Source organism: Hibiscus syriacus, unplaced genomic scaffold, assembly GCF_006381635.1.
Source record: "Hibiscus syriacus cultivar Baekdansim isolate YM2019G1 unplaced genomic scaffold, ASM638163v2 tig00116951_pilon, whole genome shotgun sequence".
Taxonomy (NCBI): Eukaryota; Viridiplantae; Streptophyta; class Magnoliopsida; order Malvales; family Malvaceae; genus Hibiscus; species Hibiscus syriacus.
Genome location: NW_024063482.1, coordinates 5,315,063 through 5,331,771, shown reverse-complemented (window position 1 = coordinate 5,331,771; position 16,709 = coordinate 5,315,063). Strand labels below are relative to the sequence as shown.

Here is a 16,709-nt window from a genome sequence, read left to right as displayed (position 1 = left end):
GGATGTAATTTTAAAATTTAGAGAGAATACTAAAATATAAATAAATTCATTTCTTTCGTATAAGTTTAAAAATATTAAAAAGTAAAATAAAAACTCAATTACACAATACACATAGATTTTCACACGCTAATGTCATACAAATGCTATTAAAATTTTAACGTTTTAATCGTTGTTTTCATTAAAAATGTTTTCCCACTAAAAAATAAAACTGTGATGGTCAAAATACAATAAAAATAAAACTATGGACATTTAATTTATTCAAGGAGTAAATAAAATTCAGTTTAAGTACATTAACATTAAAAAATACGTAATAGGAGAGGAATAAAAAAAAAAATTTTATTCAGGAAAAAGCTCCATTAAAGACCATCTTCAATCATTTTCCCACTTCTCCCAATTCTCTCTCCCGAAACCCTAGAATTTCACCCTCCAGTTATCAGATAATCAAAAGAACCCCAAATTTCCCCAATAGAATCCTTCGCTTTCCCGAGAAAATTCTTTTTCAATATTAATTAAGAAGAAGAAAGTTTTCAAAGCCTCAATTTCACGTTTAAGGAAATTATAATTTTATCAGAGGGCATATGGGGAAGGTTCTATTGGAAACATCGAAGCCATCCTCCTTTTCGGCCACCTCCGTCAGCGCGACAACGACTTCAACGTCGGTGACAGAGACGGTGAACGGGTCTCACCAGTTCAAGATCACGGGATATTCGTTGTCTAAAGGTTTGGGGAGCGGAAAGTACATAGCTTCCGACACGTTCATGGTGGGTGGATTTTTGTGGGCTATCTATTTTTATCCCGATGGAAAAAGTCCCGAAGATAACGCCACTTACGTTTCGTTGTTCATTGCTTTGGCAAGCGAGGGGACCGACGTAAGGGCGCTTTTTGAGCTCACACTTTTGGACCAAAGCGGGAAAGAACAACATAAGGTGCATAGCCATTTCGGGAGGACGCTTGAGACTGGGCCTTATACGCTTAAGTATCGCGGCAGCATGTGGTAAGAGTTTTCCTCTCTCTCTGTGTTGTGGGGGGATTGGGCCTTTGATTGGGTTCTAGAATAGCGAATTTCTCTTTGGATTGATTGATGTATTGGTGGATTTTGGGGTTTGGTGCCTTAATCGTGGTTCTTCTGCTGGACCAATTAATTTGGTTTAAGTGTATTGCTGCTAAGAACTTGATGATTTTTTCTTGTGCTTCTTGTGTTCTAACATTTTAATTCGCTGGCTGAGTTGATGTTGTTAAAGGGCTGGATTCTGGGTCTTTTCTTGTTTCATCGATTGAACTTTATGTTGATTCTTAGGGATTTGGGCATCTTTGAATATCAAGTTTGTTGCATAAAATAGTGATATGATAGAGGTAATATTAGACCTTGCAATGCTGGGAAAGACTTGTTTTACAATATGCAAGTATGTCAAAATCTATACAACGTAAATTATGGACTATTCAAAGTTGTATAAATATAAAATATCTTAAATACGATTATGAAATACGAAGATGCTCAAATTGTCCAACTTAGGAGATTTGGAGTAATGAGCTTTTATCTGGTGATATATACTCTTTGGCTTCAAATGAAGTGGCTTGTAAATAATGCACCAGACATATATGCTAAAGTTTGTTATTTCTCTTAATGTTATTCCCCGCTATTCTATGGTACATGTAGATGCAATATGATTTTCTTATTATTTGTTGTCAATAGCCTGAACGGCCGTAAATATTTTTTAAATTCTTTTATTTGCATTCATTTAAGAAGAAATGTAATATTTTTAAAATTCAGTGTATGATTTTGAGAAGAGGTTGTATGGATTAGTAAGGAGAAAGAAAAGTCTATTATTTATTCATGTGTCTGCTCCTTTAGACTCTTCAGCTTTGTACGTGTGTAGAAGTTACTTTTTATTGAGTACTGTGACTAAATGTTGAATGCTCGAGGCTAATATTTTTTGTTTCAATGTTCTTTTTTCCTTGCAAAGAAAAAAATATCATGCTTTGCATATGCCTCCAGTATGATTGTTGTCTAGAAGGGTTCTTTTCTGAAGCTATGCTTCTATCTCCGTTCAACTGTGTTCTATGTCAATAATCACTACTGTTTATATAACTATAGCTTGGTTTTTTTCTGCCTTCATAAAGCATTCAGTGACTATCAATTAAGGAGTGATTCACAGAAGACATACACAACAACATTATTGCTAGTGTGATTGAATAACTCTTATAATATTCAGCTCTTGATTACTGTACTCCTCTGATGTTATGATGTTCAACTCCGACCTTAACTAACCAGGAAAAAACTGCTAATAAGACATTTGTTGGTTATGATATATTAGAATATAGGCTTAGTCACTTGGCCATGGGTTTCTTGCTATGCTGGGGCATTTACCAAGTTCCAGGGTTTGACCCTGTCTCCAATTTCCCCCTGAAAAATGAACAAAAAGAAGCATAGTTTATTTGTTTCTGTTATTTCTCATTGTATATGATAACTATCGGTGAGTACTGGAGTAATTAGTTTGATCTGATGCAGGGGATATAAACGATTTTTCAAAAGAACTTTACTGGAACAATCAGACTACCTCAAAGACGATTGCCTCTCTGTTCACTGTAGTGTTGGTGTTGTTAAGTCACATACAGAGGGTCCTAAGATCTTCTCCATAGCTGTTCCGCCTTCAAACATCAGTCAACATTTTGGGAGACTACTAGAAAGTGGAAAGGGAACTGATGTAAGCTTTGAAGTTGATGGGGAAGTCTTTCCTGCCCACAAATTGGTACTTGCTGCTCGTTCTCCTGTGTTTAGGGCACAACTTTTTGGACCAATGAAGGATCAGAATACAAAGCAAATAAAAATTGAAGATATAGAAGCTCCAGTTTTCAAGGTTTAGTGCAATCCCCCCTCTTATTATATTGAAAAAAAAAACTCATGATGCTTCTTATCCTTGATAATGCACCAATGTTGGATGCATGGTGTCAAGCTGCCAACTTGCCACGAATAATATGGACTGCCCTCGGATCCAAATCAACTTGCTTTTGATAGCAATCCTGATGCCTGTAACTAGTCAGTGAAAACTTCTCAATAGAAACATTAGGGTAGGGTTGTGTTTTTGAAGTCATGATTATCGCATCTACTGTCTTGAGCCCTTAATTGCTTAATGTCACGCACATGTGGGTAGTCAATGTATGTGTATTTCTTACATTTCTCAAAAGTCATGACAATCATGCCGAATTTGAAGTTACCATTAACTCATTAAGCTAGAGCAAGCATTCTTTAGTAATGACTACTGATACCATTTCTCTGCCTAAAATTTAACTTTTCAGGCAATACTTCACTTTATATACTGGGATTCTCTACCTGATATGCAAGAGCTCACTGGTCTCAACTCAAAGTGGGCCTCCGCATTGATGTCTCAGCACCTGCTTGCCGCTGCAGATAGGTATGGGCTAGATAGGCTGCGATTACTCTGCGAGGCCAATCTTTGTGAGGATGTTACCATCAACACTGTGGCTACTACATTAGCATTGGCTGAGCAGCATCATTGTTTCCTGCTGAAAGCTGTGTGTCTCAAGTTTGTTGCAATGCCGGAAAATCTTAGAGGTGAACTCTTTTTGCTTTGGTGTTTACATCAATTTTGTTTCAAGATTTTGTTGCGGCATAAAGATTATTTTAGTAGGGAAGATTTATTTTATTATGCTAATTATCAGAAGGGCAGTCCACAATGTTCTTTGTTACTTAATATGAAATTGTTGAAATTAAGGACTGCCCATCAGAAGAAAAATCTGGATCAATCCAGCCGGTTCAACTGGAAACTGGTGGCCTGTCTGGTCTGGAACACACTGAATACATGAAGATCTATTGAACTGGCCATGAACCAGCTGAAAACTGGCCAAAAACTGATTTTAATGTTTTATTAAATAATGTTTCAGTGATAAAAATTGAACTTTTAACATCTTATTTATATATTACTGGCCATACCATTTAATTTTAAAACCATATTTTCAATATTAATGTATAGCAAATGTCATTTTTAACTCGTTATTACAGAGCTTTGCTTTTCAGTCTGACATTGGAGCTTGATGGAAAGTAAATAGTTTTTACCTTTTTTAATATATGATATGTTGTAATGTTACGAGCCATAAATGCCACTGCTAAATGCAGTCATATCCACGTAGAAGTTCAAGCTTTCTTGTAGTTTGATCATGCCGTAGTCCACTTGCTTAGCATTCTTCGTGCAATCAAATATAACAGTCTTCGTTTAGTTCTGTGCTGTTTGTTGAATGCTTGGATTTTCCACCCTTTGCAACTACATTGAATTCGTCATTTTGGATTTCGGCCTGTGATGGGACTCTGCATGTTGCATTATGCAAGGGTGATTATTGCAATTGAATGAAGGTCTGGAATTTTGAGAGTATTTCCTCAAGTTTTAATCGAATGAGTTTGCTCTGGCTAAAAGTGGAATCATCATTGACCGAGGAGTGATGCCATGTTACTTTATGTACCTTTATTGAACAAGTTACATATAGATTGCATTTTCGGGAAATTTTCTTATACCGATAACATTTTGGCTGCAAGTGCCCCAATACATTCTCTTTGCTATTCTCTAGAATGAATGATTCTGCCTGCAATATGTTTTATCGAATTATTAGCTCTCTTGTTTCACTCACTGTTCCTCTAATGTGAGATAAATATCAATATTTTGCGGTTTTTGTAACAATGTTTCTTGAATCATTTATTTTTTTATGTGTTTTGCAGCTGTAATGCAAACAGATGGTTTCGAGTACCTGAAGGAAAGTTGCCCGTCTGTCTTGACTGAGCTATTGGAGCATGTGGCTAGAGTGAACGAGCACTCCATGATCATATGCAGACATGGGAATGAAGTCAATCCGGATGGGAGTGACGCCAATGGTAGACGGGTGAAGCAACGAATATAGTAAGCCACCGCTAGCTAATATTGTTCCCCTTGTCTCCGTATTTCAGAACCCCCCAAAAGGAAAGATTAATTCTCTAGGATTAGGAAAAATTTTCCAGTGTTATGAGAGTTTCTGTGCATCTATGAGATGTAAATGTAGTTTTTCGTTTGATGTCCATTGTTTTATTTGCTTTGTATTTCCAGATATATATATATATATATATATGTATGTATGTATGTATATGCATATATATCTTTGGACATTTGTAGTACTTGGTGGTATTACTTTGATCAGTGTCTGTGCTTTACAAGGATTGACGTCCTAAAAGAACATTTGGAGGAGTCTGCAAGTGCTTACCGGTTTTACATGTACATTTCATTGTTTTTAATCCATGGTTCAGAATCTCCCTTTATAAATATTTTTTTATTGAACAATGTGATTCAATTCTTTAACTTTTGTTTAATAGTTTTAAATATAATTTTAAAAAATATATTTATAATTTCAAAAATAAAATTTGAAAATCCCTACATTTAAAAATCATTTTTCTATTTTTTTGAAATTACTATTCAAAATTATTGAAAAATATCAAAAACAAAATTTTAGCCACAATTGATGGAATAAATGAGATATTTTTTATTAATTTAATATGTCATATTAGCCCTTAATGATAGTTAAGTGTCAATATTTTTTTAACGAAACCCAAAATTTAATGTCATATTAACCCTTAATGATAATTAAATATCAATATTTCTTTTTAATGAAATCCAAAATGTAATGCTTATTTTATAATATTTTAAAAGTTAAATGATTAAAAAGACTATTTTACCATAGTTTAATGACAATATATAAATTTATATTAATATATACATACGCGGTAGAATATCCATTACATCAGGGTTTAGTCTTTGGGCGAAAGATTTATTAATTCGCAGCAGTTTAATTTATTAGGTCTGATGGATAATCATAATCCGATATTTGTATTGTAGAACACGCAGATGAATGAAAAACCAAGCAGCCCCCAAATTTGACTGATTGTCCCTGTAATTGGAGTCAAAATCAAAAGAGAGAAAAAAATCCCTTTACACTGCTTCTATGCTTCACAATCATATTACAAAAAGCCTACTTTTCTGATTTACGCAGTGATAATTTTTCTTTCAATCATGGTGACCCCATAGTTCGGTATTGCTGCCATGGTTTAAAGGGACAACGACGGAGATTCCGTGACTCAACTTTCTCTCTACTCGATTAACTCCACTTTAAAGACTAGTAAAATCAAACTCCTGACCTCCAACTTGCGGCGACGGCAGCTGGCATGGCGGTTTCCGTAGCGGAGGGACCGGTATGGGAATCGGTTCTGGAGCAGACTAAATCGGCTCAGGAGAAGAACAGTGACCCGCTTCTTTGGGCGGTTCAACTGAGTTATAGGCTTAACTCAGCTGGGGTTTCATTGCCTTCGATCGACCTGGCTCACCTTCTTGTCTCCCATATATGCTGCGATAATCACTTGCCCATCACGTGGAAGTTCCTGGAGAAGGCCTTGACTGCCAATCTTGCTCCTCCTATGCTCGTTCTCGCCCTTCTCTCTATAAGGTTGTTTTCCTTTCTTCTTTAAGCTTGTTTCAGAATACATACGTACGTATATGATAGCTTGCCTGGGAAACTCTTTCAGAACACTCAAAACCGAAGCTTTGCTTAAGGGCATGGAGCTTGTATTTGCGTTGGTTACTGTGGATGATATTTGCGACTATTGCTTGTTTTTTGTTATTTTAATGGGCATTTTTATTTGATTTTAAATTGGTGACTTGTATTCTGGTTTGGTTCTTGAGCTGAGTTGCGCTTTTAAGTTGATAGCATCAACCATTCGTAGGCCTTACTTCAATTTACTTTTAAACACATTAAGACTCCGCAGTTCATATGACTAAAGGATGCTGTAGATTCTGTGGACACTTTTCTCATGTAGGAATCAGTGACAACGGTTGTCTATTATGATTGTTTTAAATTCCGTTTCTGGCGTAAAAGATGATTACAGCTATGCATGCATACATGGTGAAGTGGATGGTGGTGCCGGGGGCATGGCCAAGTTCGGGTTTTATGGCGGATTTGTGTTCATCATTGAAAGGACCTATTTATCACAACTGCTTTCATTTCAATCCTTCTCTCTGTTTTATGGCATTATTTAATTAAAGCAACAAAATTATAAAGGCTGATGTTTTAGGAAAATAAACAAGCTACCATGTTTCCTCGTCAAAGGTTAAATAATTAAATGTATTATTTGATTCTGTTTTTCTTTCTTTAATGGCTATTAGCAGTCTAAACGTTTTACTTTTAATGTCCATTTGCTTGTGAGTGACCAAAAGTTCGAGGGTATCTGACAATATTGGGGATTTGTTGTTGTCGCTGTTGTTATTCTTATTATCTTGGTTCTGAATAAATTTTCTGTTCAATTAGAATTTTATGTTACACTGCAGTCATTAAATAGCTATATTTCAGTTTTTGGACAAAACATCTATCTGTAAGTCTTCCACCCGCAAATATTGCTTAGCAATGGCTAGCCGGTGAGGTCATGATTTTGTGGGAAGGTGCCTATTTATATGTTATTTCTTTTACTGATACTGACATTTGGTTCTACGACAGGGTCATTCCAAATCGTAAGTTTCATCCTACAGCATATCGTCTTTACATGGAACTCCTTAGGAGACATACTTTTTCAGTTAAATGTCAAATCAACGGGCCAAATTATCACATGTAAGCTTCGGTTTCACCCCCTCTTTTGTTTCTGTAGAAGTATGGCTTGTTTATGAATTGCCATTCATGTTGACCTCTTTATTAGTTAGAATAAAACCCAAGATTAGTTAGAGATATTTGGCAATATTTTCCCCTCTTTTAAGAAATATTATTAGCTAAATTCATGCCAGCCTCTATTTTATGAAAATGGTTTGATCTGATTGTATAAACTTCTCTACTTTTTCCTATGCTTCATATCCTTTTACAGACACTATGCTAAGTTGCTGCAATATGTATTAATGCAAGTTTATGTTGAAATTACAGGATTATGAAATCAATAGATGATGTTCTACATCTTTCCCTGATATTTGGCATTCAAGTGTGTGAACCTGGTCTGCTTCTAGTTGAATTTGTTTTTTTAATTGTATTGCAACTGCTTGATGCGTCTCTAGAAGATGAAGGATTACTGGAACTTATACCAGAAAAGAAATCAATATGGCCTACTGTAACTCAAAACATGGACATAGATACTGCTGATAACTGTAATAAGATGAGAAATGAACACCGTGATGTGCTGTATAAGGGAAATAGTACGATAGCTATTGAGATAATTGGGGAGTTTCTGCAGAATAAAGTGATTTCAAGGATTCTTTTCTTGGCATGGAAAAACATGTAAGACCTTTATCTGCTATTAATTTTTTTTTCTGTGGAGGGTTTACGGTGCTAGTTACATCCTATGACTAAGAGACAAATGAGAAATTACCATCAATTCATTTGACTCCTTTTCACTTTATGTAATGTCAAAATTTAATGAAGAATTTGATTTACTGAACTTGGGTGGGGTCCTGACAATGATTTGAGTTGATTGAGTAAGATGTGATGTGACTAACACTTAGATTCCATTACTCTTCTTAGGCCATCACATTGGGAAGCTTTCATTCAGCAATTAAGAGTTCTTGCAGCAAAGTCAATGTCATTGCGAAATTCAAAACATATAATACCACCAGAGACGCTTCTGCAGTTGACATCTGATACACATGAAGTTCTATCTAGAGAATGTAAAACAATATCATGACAAGAGTTTCATGCTGTCATGGGCAGGCGGTCTCTAGCATCTTCATCTGGTCAGTGTCACGGAACTAGTTCTTCTGCACTTTGGCTTCCTATTGATCTGAGGATGCTATGGATGGATCAAAGGTGGCTGCAACTGGTGCTACTGAAACGCTTACTGGTACTAGTTAAAACTTGTCTTCAAATGCTCAATACATTGTATCACTTGAAGCAGAAAATATTCTAGTACTTCAATAATGTTACTAAGGCAGGGTTAACCTTGCAGGTTTAGTAAAGGCTTTACAGGCAGTCAATGGTACAACATGGCACGATACATTTCTAGGTTTATGGATTGCAGCTTTGAGGCTTGTTCAGAGGGTAAGAATTTGTGCAAACTTGATTGAGTTCTTGTTGATCTAGGGCAATCATTCTTCTATTCTTTTATTGATTCCAAATATACATTCAGAAGTACATACATCTATGTATGTGTTTTTGTGTATATGTAGACTTGGCAATTGTTGTATTCTCATCATATATATGTATTTTCACTTGTCAAAATTGTGTTTAAGATATTATATATTTATACAAATTTTGATATGATAATAATTCATATTATGTATTTAAGACAGAGAACAAAGATGAGTGAGAGAGTTAGAGAGAGAGAGAGAGGAGTCGAAAGGTAATGGTTCTTCAGGCAAGGGTAGAGTGATTCTTGGAAAAGAAACGTGGGCAGTATTCGTCGATAATCTCAGTAGGAGGGTGCATAGAAGTGCTTTATGGCAAAGTTTTAGTTATCATGGCAAGGTTATTAAGGTGTTAATTCCGTTTGTTAATAACAGACCTAAATACAAGGAAAATATGTTTGCTTTTGTGCATTTTGCAAGCAAGGAGGATCTGATTAATGCTAAGGAAAGGATGAATAACGCCATGTTCGATGGGAGGAGAATATCAATGACGATTGCGAAATATCAGAAGAATAGTGCTACGAGGAGTATGAAGTGTGATAGCGTGGAAGGGTACATAGATGCTGTAGCAGAGGATTCGAAAGGGAGAAGATCCATATCTCCAGTTGAGATGTAGTGAAGAAGGAAATGTTGAACAAGTTTCATGACGGTAGGACATACAAGGATATAGTAGTGGGGGTTAAGAGGGACGCGAAAAAACCTTTGGAAGTTTTTATTCCAATGGAGGAAAGGCTATGGCTGAGATCGTCTTTAACAGGCATTTGCAAGGCAACTTTTGAAGTTGATTTTGTACAGAAGGAATTATGGAACGAGGGCTTCAATGTCAAGGTGGTAAGGTGGGGTTATGCAAAAAATGCATGTTTGTTATTTTTCCAGACAGTGGAGGAGAAAGAGGCAGCGATGAAAGATAAGTGGGAGGCTCTATCCTTCTGGTTCGAAATGCTGGAGCCTGTTACGGAAGATGGGTGTGTTCCATTATCTTATTGTGCAATATCCGTGATTGGTGTTCCATTAAACTTCTGGTCGGTTTCATTCTTTACAAGTATGGCATCGAGATGGGGCAAGCTAGTGAAAATTCTAGAGCAAACAACCCAAAGGTTGGATTGCAGAGTGGCACATATGCTGTTGAGGGTTGAGAGCCCGTTTGATATTCCTTCCCATGCCACCATTAACACGTATGGAAGGTCGTTCGTTATTAAGATTAAGGTAGAAGGTTGTGAAGATTTTTTTTCCTAAGTTAGCTGATGTGGTTGAAGAGGATGAATCAGTGGATCCTTGGGAGGAAAATTCGTCGGACAGGAACCAAGTGGAGGTTCAAAACAGAGTAGAAGCATGGGTTCGGGATTCACGTCAAGGGGGTAACACGAATATCGAGGGGGAGTTTAAAAAAAATAAGAGGAACAAAAAAACTTTCGGCTGTTGACTTCTGTAATGAGGATACAACAGCAGATTTTGTCCCCATCCAGCAGAAAAGCATGGGAGTTGCAACTTTAGGGCATGATAAGGTTAACCATAATTCAAGGCTTAAGGTGGATACATCTCTTTTAGGGGAACACGTGAGACTTGGTTTGAGGACAGGAGTGGGCATAGAATATGAAACCGAAGTGGATGGGAGCAGTAAAAAGGGAGATTTTACTGGGTTGGGTATTACAAACAAAGAAAAATCAAATGATATCATTCAGGCCCAGTCATTGGAGAGCAATGAACTCGTATCATCAACAAAGAAAATAATTCCTGCTGGTCCAGCAGTAAACATTATTACCCTCGGTTACACTAGTAAAAAAAATAAGTCATAATCTTTTCAGCAGATTAGGGGAAGAGGGTAAAGGTTCGGAATGTCAACATGATTTAACAAAAGAGGTTGGATTAAAGGATACAGCAGGGAATGAAGTTGCAGTGGGCTCTGTTGAAGGTTTTCAGGAGATAAGCTCACGATGTGGTTCGCAAGTTCGTTCTATAAGCTCATTATCCTTGAAGAGTGCCCCGGTTGGAAGAAGGTTGGTCAGAATTTATAAGACAGTATACAGCAGGTATAGGGAGAGGAATATTTGGCTTCCGATTGTGCAGGGTTTTAATGATGTATCAGAGGGGGAATTGAGAAATAAGATGGGAAGTGCTTTAATCTCAAGAGGATGTCATTCTTAAATTCAAGAGGCTGCTGTTATTGAAGAAGAGGATAGTGATGGTTCAAGTAGGATTAGATTCAAAAGGAGATTCAAAAGATCCCTCATTAGGGATGCTTTGATCAAGTTGGAATTTCTACAATATCCTCCTCAGCTTTTCCTTTGATGTTGGACAAAGCTATTGCTACTTGGGAAATTAACAAGTTATTGGGTATATCTTTCAAGGAAGGAAAGAAGGCTTTTCTGGAAAAAATAATGGATTTGGAGAAAGGCTTGAGTAGGGTTAGCTGAGTTGGCGGGAACTCCGGGGACTGTTTGGTCTTACTGTACTAAATATTATGCCAAAGCTAGTCATTATGTTCTGGAATATTAGGGGATTGGGTAAAAAAGAAAAACAGCGAGCTGTACAAAAAATAATATTTGAGAAGAAACCAACGTTCCTTTTTCTACAAGAAACAAAACTAGAGATTATTCCAAGTTCATTTTTGAGGAGAAGTGGTTTGAATATGATGCAAGGTTTCGTTTATTCACCAGCAACAGGTTCTTCAGGAGGTATCTTAAGTTGTTGGGATGAGAATATTTTTGAGTTAGAAGATCAGCATATTCAAAGGAAGTTTGTTGCCATTTTCGGGAAATTTAAATCCAACCATTTTAGGTGTGGCTTCATTAACGTTTATGGCCCATCTGTGGAAGAAGAGAAAGATGGCTTTTTTGAGGAGTTGGGTTTGTTTTTAAATGGGTATAGTTTACCTTGTTGTGTGGGAGGGGACTTCAATACTTATTTACAAGTGGATGAGAAGGATGGTAGAGCTCAAAACAGGAATTCAATGGAAACTTTTAGGCTCTTTATTCAACAAACCGGGCTGATTGATATGCCATTGATCAGGGGAAATTTTACATGGAGCAACAATCGGGAAAATCCAACTGTTGTAGATTGGACAGGTTCTTGGTGAACGTTAGTTTCTCATCTGCTTTTCCTGTTACCACTCAATCTTTACTTTCTAAATCTATTTCTGATCATAATGCAATTATTTTGGAGAGTGGGGGAGATAATTGGGGCAAGAAACCTTTCAGGCTGTTTAATTATATATTGAATGAGGAAGGCTTTGAGGAAAAGGTTGTAGAGTCTATCAAGGAGTACAAGAAGGACAAGAAAGGAGCTGGAATTTTGAACATTTTAAGGAACACGAAATTTGCTATTAAAACCTGGTCTGGAAATAGAAATCAGTTTCCACGCAATGTAATTTCTGTCTTAGAACAGAAGATACACCATTTTAGAAAACAGGATTCAGCAGAAGCAAATTTCCAGTGCATGTGACAGTGTAGCAGAGCTGAGGTCGTTGAGAAACGAATTGTGGAGACATTACAGAATTGGGGAGCAAATCTGGTTCCAAAATTCAAGTGAGAAGTGGGTAAAAGATGGAGACCAGAATTCAAAATTTTCACACGTGCTACAATTAGGAGGAGAATGAATTCTCTTAATGCTCTCAATGTTAAAGGTGAAATTATTAAAGATCCGGTTCTTATCAAGACAAGTGTCAGAGATCATTTCTTTGAAGCTTATAATCGCCAAACAACTTTGGAAGAGTATATTAAGCTGGATTTTTCAAGAATATCTATGGATCGAAGTCTTATGTTAGAAAAGGAGTTTACGGAAGAAGAGATTTGGGATACATAAACTCGTGTGATAGTAACAAAGCTCCAGGGCTAGATGGATTGAATTTGGGATTTTTTTAAAAAAAAATTAGTCCTACTTGAAAGTTGATATTCTGAAATTTTTTCTTGGGAAGAGATTTGGAGCAAGGTATTAGTCACTCTTTCATAACTCTTATTCCGAGGGGATCTAACATTGGAGGTTTAGATGATTTCAGACCTATTAGCTTAGTAGGTGGGATGTATAAGATTCTTTTCAAGTGTCTATCGAGAAGGATGAGAGGATGCATCAACGATATTATCAGTGATTCGTAATTTGCTTTCATTCTTGGAAGGCAAATTTTGGAGTGCGCTTTTATTGCTAATGAAGGAATTGACTTGTGGAGAAAGAAATGACTCAAAGGTTGTGTTCAAGGTGGATTTCAAGAAAGCTTATGATACGATAGATTGGGATATCCTCCTTAAAGTGATGGTGAAAATGGGGTTAAGAAGTAAATGGTGCAGTTGGATTCGGAAATGTGTTTCAACAGCTTCGGTGTCAGTGCTGGTTAATGGTGTGCCTACTGAAGAATTTCCCATGGCTAGAGGTCTTAGACAGGGTTGCTCCTTGTCCCCATGCTGTTTAATTTCGTTGGAAAGCTCCTAAACCTATTGATTCTTAAGGCGGTTTCTTCGGGTCTGTTTTGTGGTTTGATGTTAGGCAAAGATGAGGTTTCTTTTAATTTATCTCACCTATAATTTGCAGATGATCTCATTATATTTTGCAATGCATCGAAGACATATTCTAAATATGAAGAGAGTTCTACGAGTATTCGAAGTAATGTCCGGCCTACAACTGAATCTCATTAAAAGTAAATTATTTGGCATTAACATTAGTGATGAAGAGGTAATGCAGTGGGCGAGCACTATTGGCTGTTCAGTAGGTCATTTCCCTTCGGAATATCTGGGGTTGCCGCTTGGTGATAAGAGGAATTCTTCAGCTATGTGGGATCCGGTTGTGCAAAATTTTATAAAAAATTAGCTGGCTGGAAGGCTAAAACACTATCAATGGCAGGTAGATTGGTCTTATTGAAGTCAGTTCTGTGATCGTTACCTACCTATTTCATGTCGCTGTTCAAGATTCCTAGTTCGGTTATTGTTAAACTCAATTCCATCATGGCCAAATTTCTGTGGGGAGGAGGGGTAGAGGCTAAAAAAATTCACTGGGTGAATTAGTCGCGTCGAAACGATTTTTTCCTTAAAAGTGAAAAGGTGAGATTTTAAAAACCACATTAATTTTTAATTTATCTATTTCAACTGATTTTTAATTTAAAAACAAATGCGATTTAAAAATCTCTCGTTTCAAAAAATTTTGGATTTCTTTTACGATTGAAAAAAATACAGTTCAAAGAGTCGCCACCAATCTTTGATTAGGGTGTGATTGGGCACCCAAAATTGTTTGTTATTTTAAATAAAAAATTAATTTTTATTAAAACAACAAATTAAGGTCTGCATTACCAAAATCCGAGTTCGGGAGTCGGTTACGTACAGGGAAGGATTAGCACCCCCACAACGCCCTAAAACGGTACCTAGTCGATTAATTAACGTCTTTGCAATGAACTTTACAAATTCGAATTTATTTTAATTTTTGATCCCATAAAATAAAAATGTAAATTTAAAACATTCAAAAGCACTCAAATAAATTAAATTAAAATTACCGAGTCGTTTTAGAAAGATAAAGAATGTTCGATTATTTACAAATATCGAGACCAGATCTTAAAGATATAACAACCTTTTCTCGATATATTTAAATAAACGAACATTTCTTTTTTTCTCGTTCCCAAATTTTAGGTGACGAATTAATTTTTTGAGTTTCACTTTCGGGATACACTTTTATTTTAAAATCATTAAAAGCGGACCTCAAATCAGTTATGACTGCCCACTTCAACAATTTTAAATTAAAAGGATATTACCCTTAGTTAAATTATGTAATAATGTCGAGTTATGCACCTGAGGATATCATACAAAAAAAAATAATAATTAGATAATGACACATTCGAATAAACGTCTAAGTCTAAAATAAAATATGCACATACACTAAAATAATATAAATCGCTATAAAAAAACCTACTATCAATAACAACAATCTCATATTCAATACTGACATGGAGGACCAAAATAACAGAAAACTAGAACTAAGCATACAAAATAGAAATTAACCATTAAACTCAACAAGCATGCTAAATGACTAAATTGTCAAATAACCAAAATTACAATTTACATTGGAAAATAAAACATAACATCAACTCAGGACTGATATGTAACACGCGAAATATTCAAGGTTAAACGTTTAAAGCAACGAAAAATCAGCTACAACAATACTCAGGACTAAAATAAAAGAAATCGAACAAACAGACCAGAAATATAAGTAACACAAAATGTATATTAACCACCGAAATGGACTAAAACAAACATTATGAAATTTAAGAGCCGGATACATGAAGTTGTGTGAAATTTAAAATAACCTAACCCATACTAAAATGTAACAACATAAAAATTGAGAACCCAATTCGAAAATTACACAACATTGAAACAGGAGTTAAAACGAAACATATGAGAACTGCAGGGGACGTCAGCGTGGTTAACCCTCTCCTAGGCGTAGGTCCTAAACGGTGCCGTTTAGGAGACTGAATATACTAGGAACCTTAGGTTTAGTTTTAACCTAATTTTCATTCTAAACTCAGCCTCACATTGATAAACTCTCCCTCCCCCCCGCCGTTCTCTCAAAGCTCCTCTCATTCTCTCTCAAAGCTACCCAAACGAGGCCGTGGCCACCATGGCCGCCACCCAAGGCTCCGATGAGGATCCACACAAGCTCGAATCCACCCCGTAAATCACCTTGAACCCTTAAGCTTCAAATCTCTCACAGCAAGAAACCATAACCCAAAGGTCAAAACGACCACCAACCTTCACTGTTGAACCCTAGACCACCGCGGATTCACCCTCGAAAGTTCCGTTGAGGAACCAAGACCTCACGACCTCGCTCTACCCCTTGTTACCGAACCGAAGCCTCACAAACCCAAACCCAAACTCCACCGAGACTCCCTAAATCCCTAAAACAAACACAGATCAAAGGCCAAAAGAGAATACCTTGAGCGATTCTAGGCGGTTCCGACTTCGGGTGGCCAGAGCTAACTCCTATTGACGGGAAAGGTAAGGATTTTCTTTTTTTTCTTCTTGTTTTATGGTTTCTGGTTGATGATAATGGTCAACTATCTGGTTCTCTCGTTACTACTGATGGCTAATTTCTTGATTGTTGGTGATCTTTTTTCGTCCCAAAAGAAGCCCACTCTTAACCGAGGACCTTGGCACTCCCCTACATTCACGATCGAGTAAACCATTCCGATGACCACCCTCAACGGTGACTCTCTATTTCTCCGGCAATGGACTCAAATAACCAAGGTAAGGAAATTACTCTAACTCCTAAGTTTCTTTTATTTATTTTTTACGCATAAAAGAAAATTCCAAATGAAAACTTAACTCTAATATTACCCTGCAATTCTAAAGAACCTCAACGCCTCGGCCTTGAACTCGAACCCAGGAAACCGAACCTAAAACCTTTTATTCTATTTTTAAAACTCTCAGGACTTCATTTCTACTCTTACGAATGGTGGACCCACGAAAACTGCTACTTGCCGGCGCCCAACTAACTGACCTAAGGTATCTCCGATGCGAGTAAAAACGAGACCGAGTAAGGTATATAAACTAACTCATATTCTCTATCATTGCTTTGGTTTCAAAGAATACTGTTTGTGGTTCGAAAGAAAAT

The 16,709-nt window shown here is 36.6% G+C and overlaps 1 protein-coding gene and 1 pseudogene across 1 annotated transcript; both read left to right on the top strand.

Annotated features, from left to right (window-relative positions):
- Positions 1-371: 371 nt before the first annotated feature.
- Positions 372-5,285, top strand: LOC120188787 (BTB/POZ and MATH domain-containing protein 2-like). Its single transcript, XM_039192183.1, has 5 exons — positions 372-513; positions 550-994; positions 2,510-2,858; positions 3,298-3,574; positions 4,730-5,285. Exons 2-5 carry the CDS (start codon positions 579-581, stop codon positions 4,906-4,908), a joined length of 1,221 nt encoding a protein of 406 aa, XP_039048114.1. The 5' UTR covers positions 372-513; positions 550-578; the 3' UTR covers positions 4,909-5,285.
- Positions 5,286-5,904: 619 nt separating this feature from the next.
- Positions 5,905-16,709, top strand: part of LOC120188785 — a 62,567-nt pseudogene continuing 51,762 nt past the window's right edge.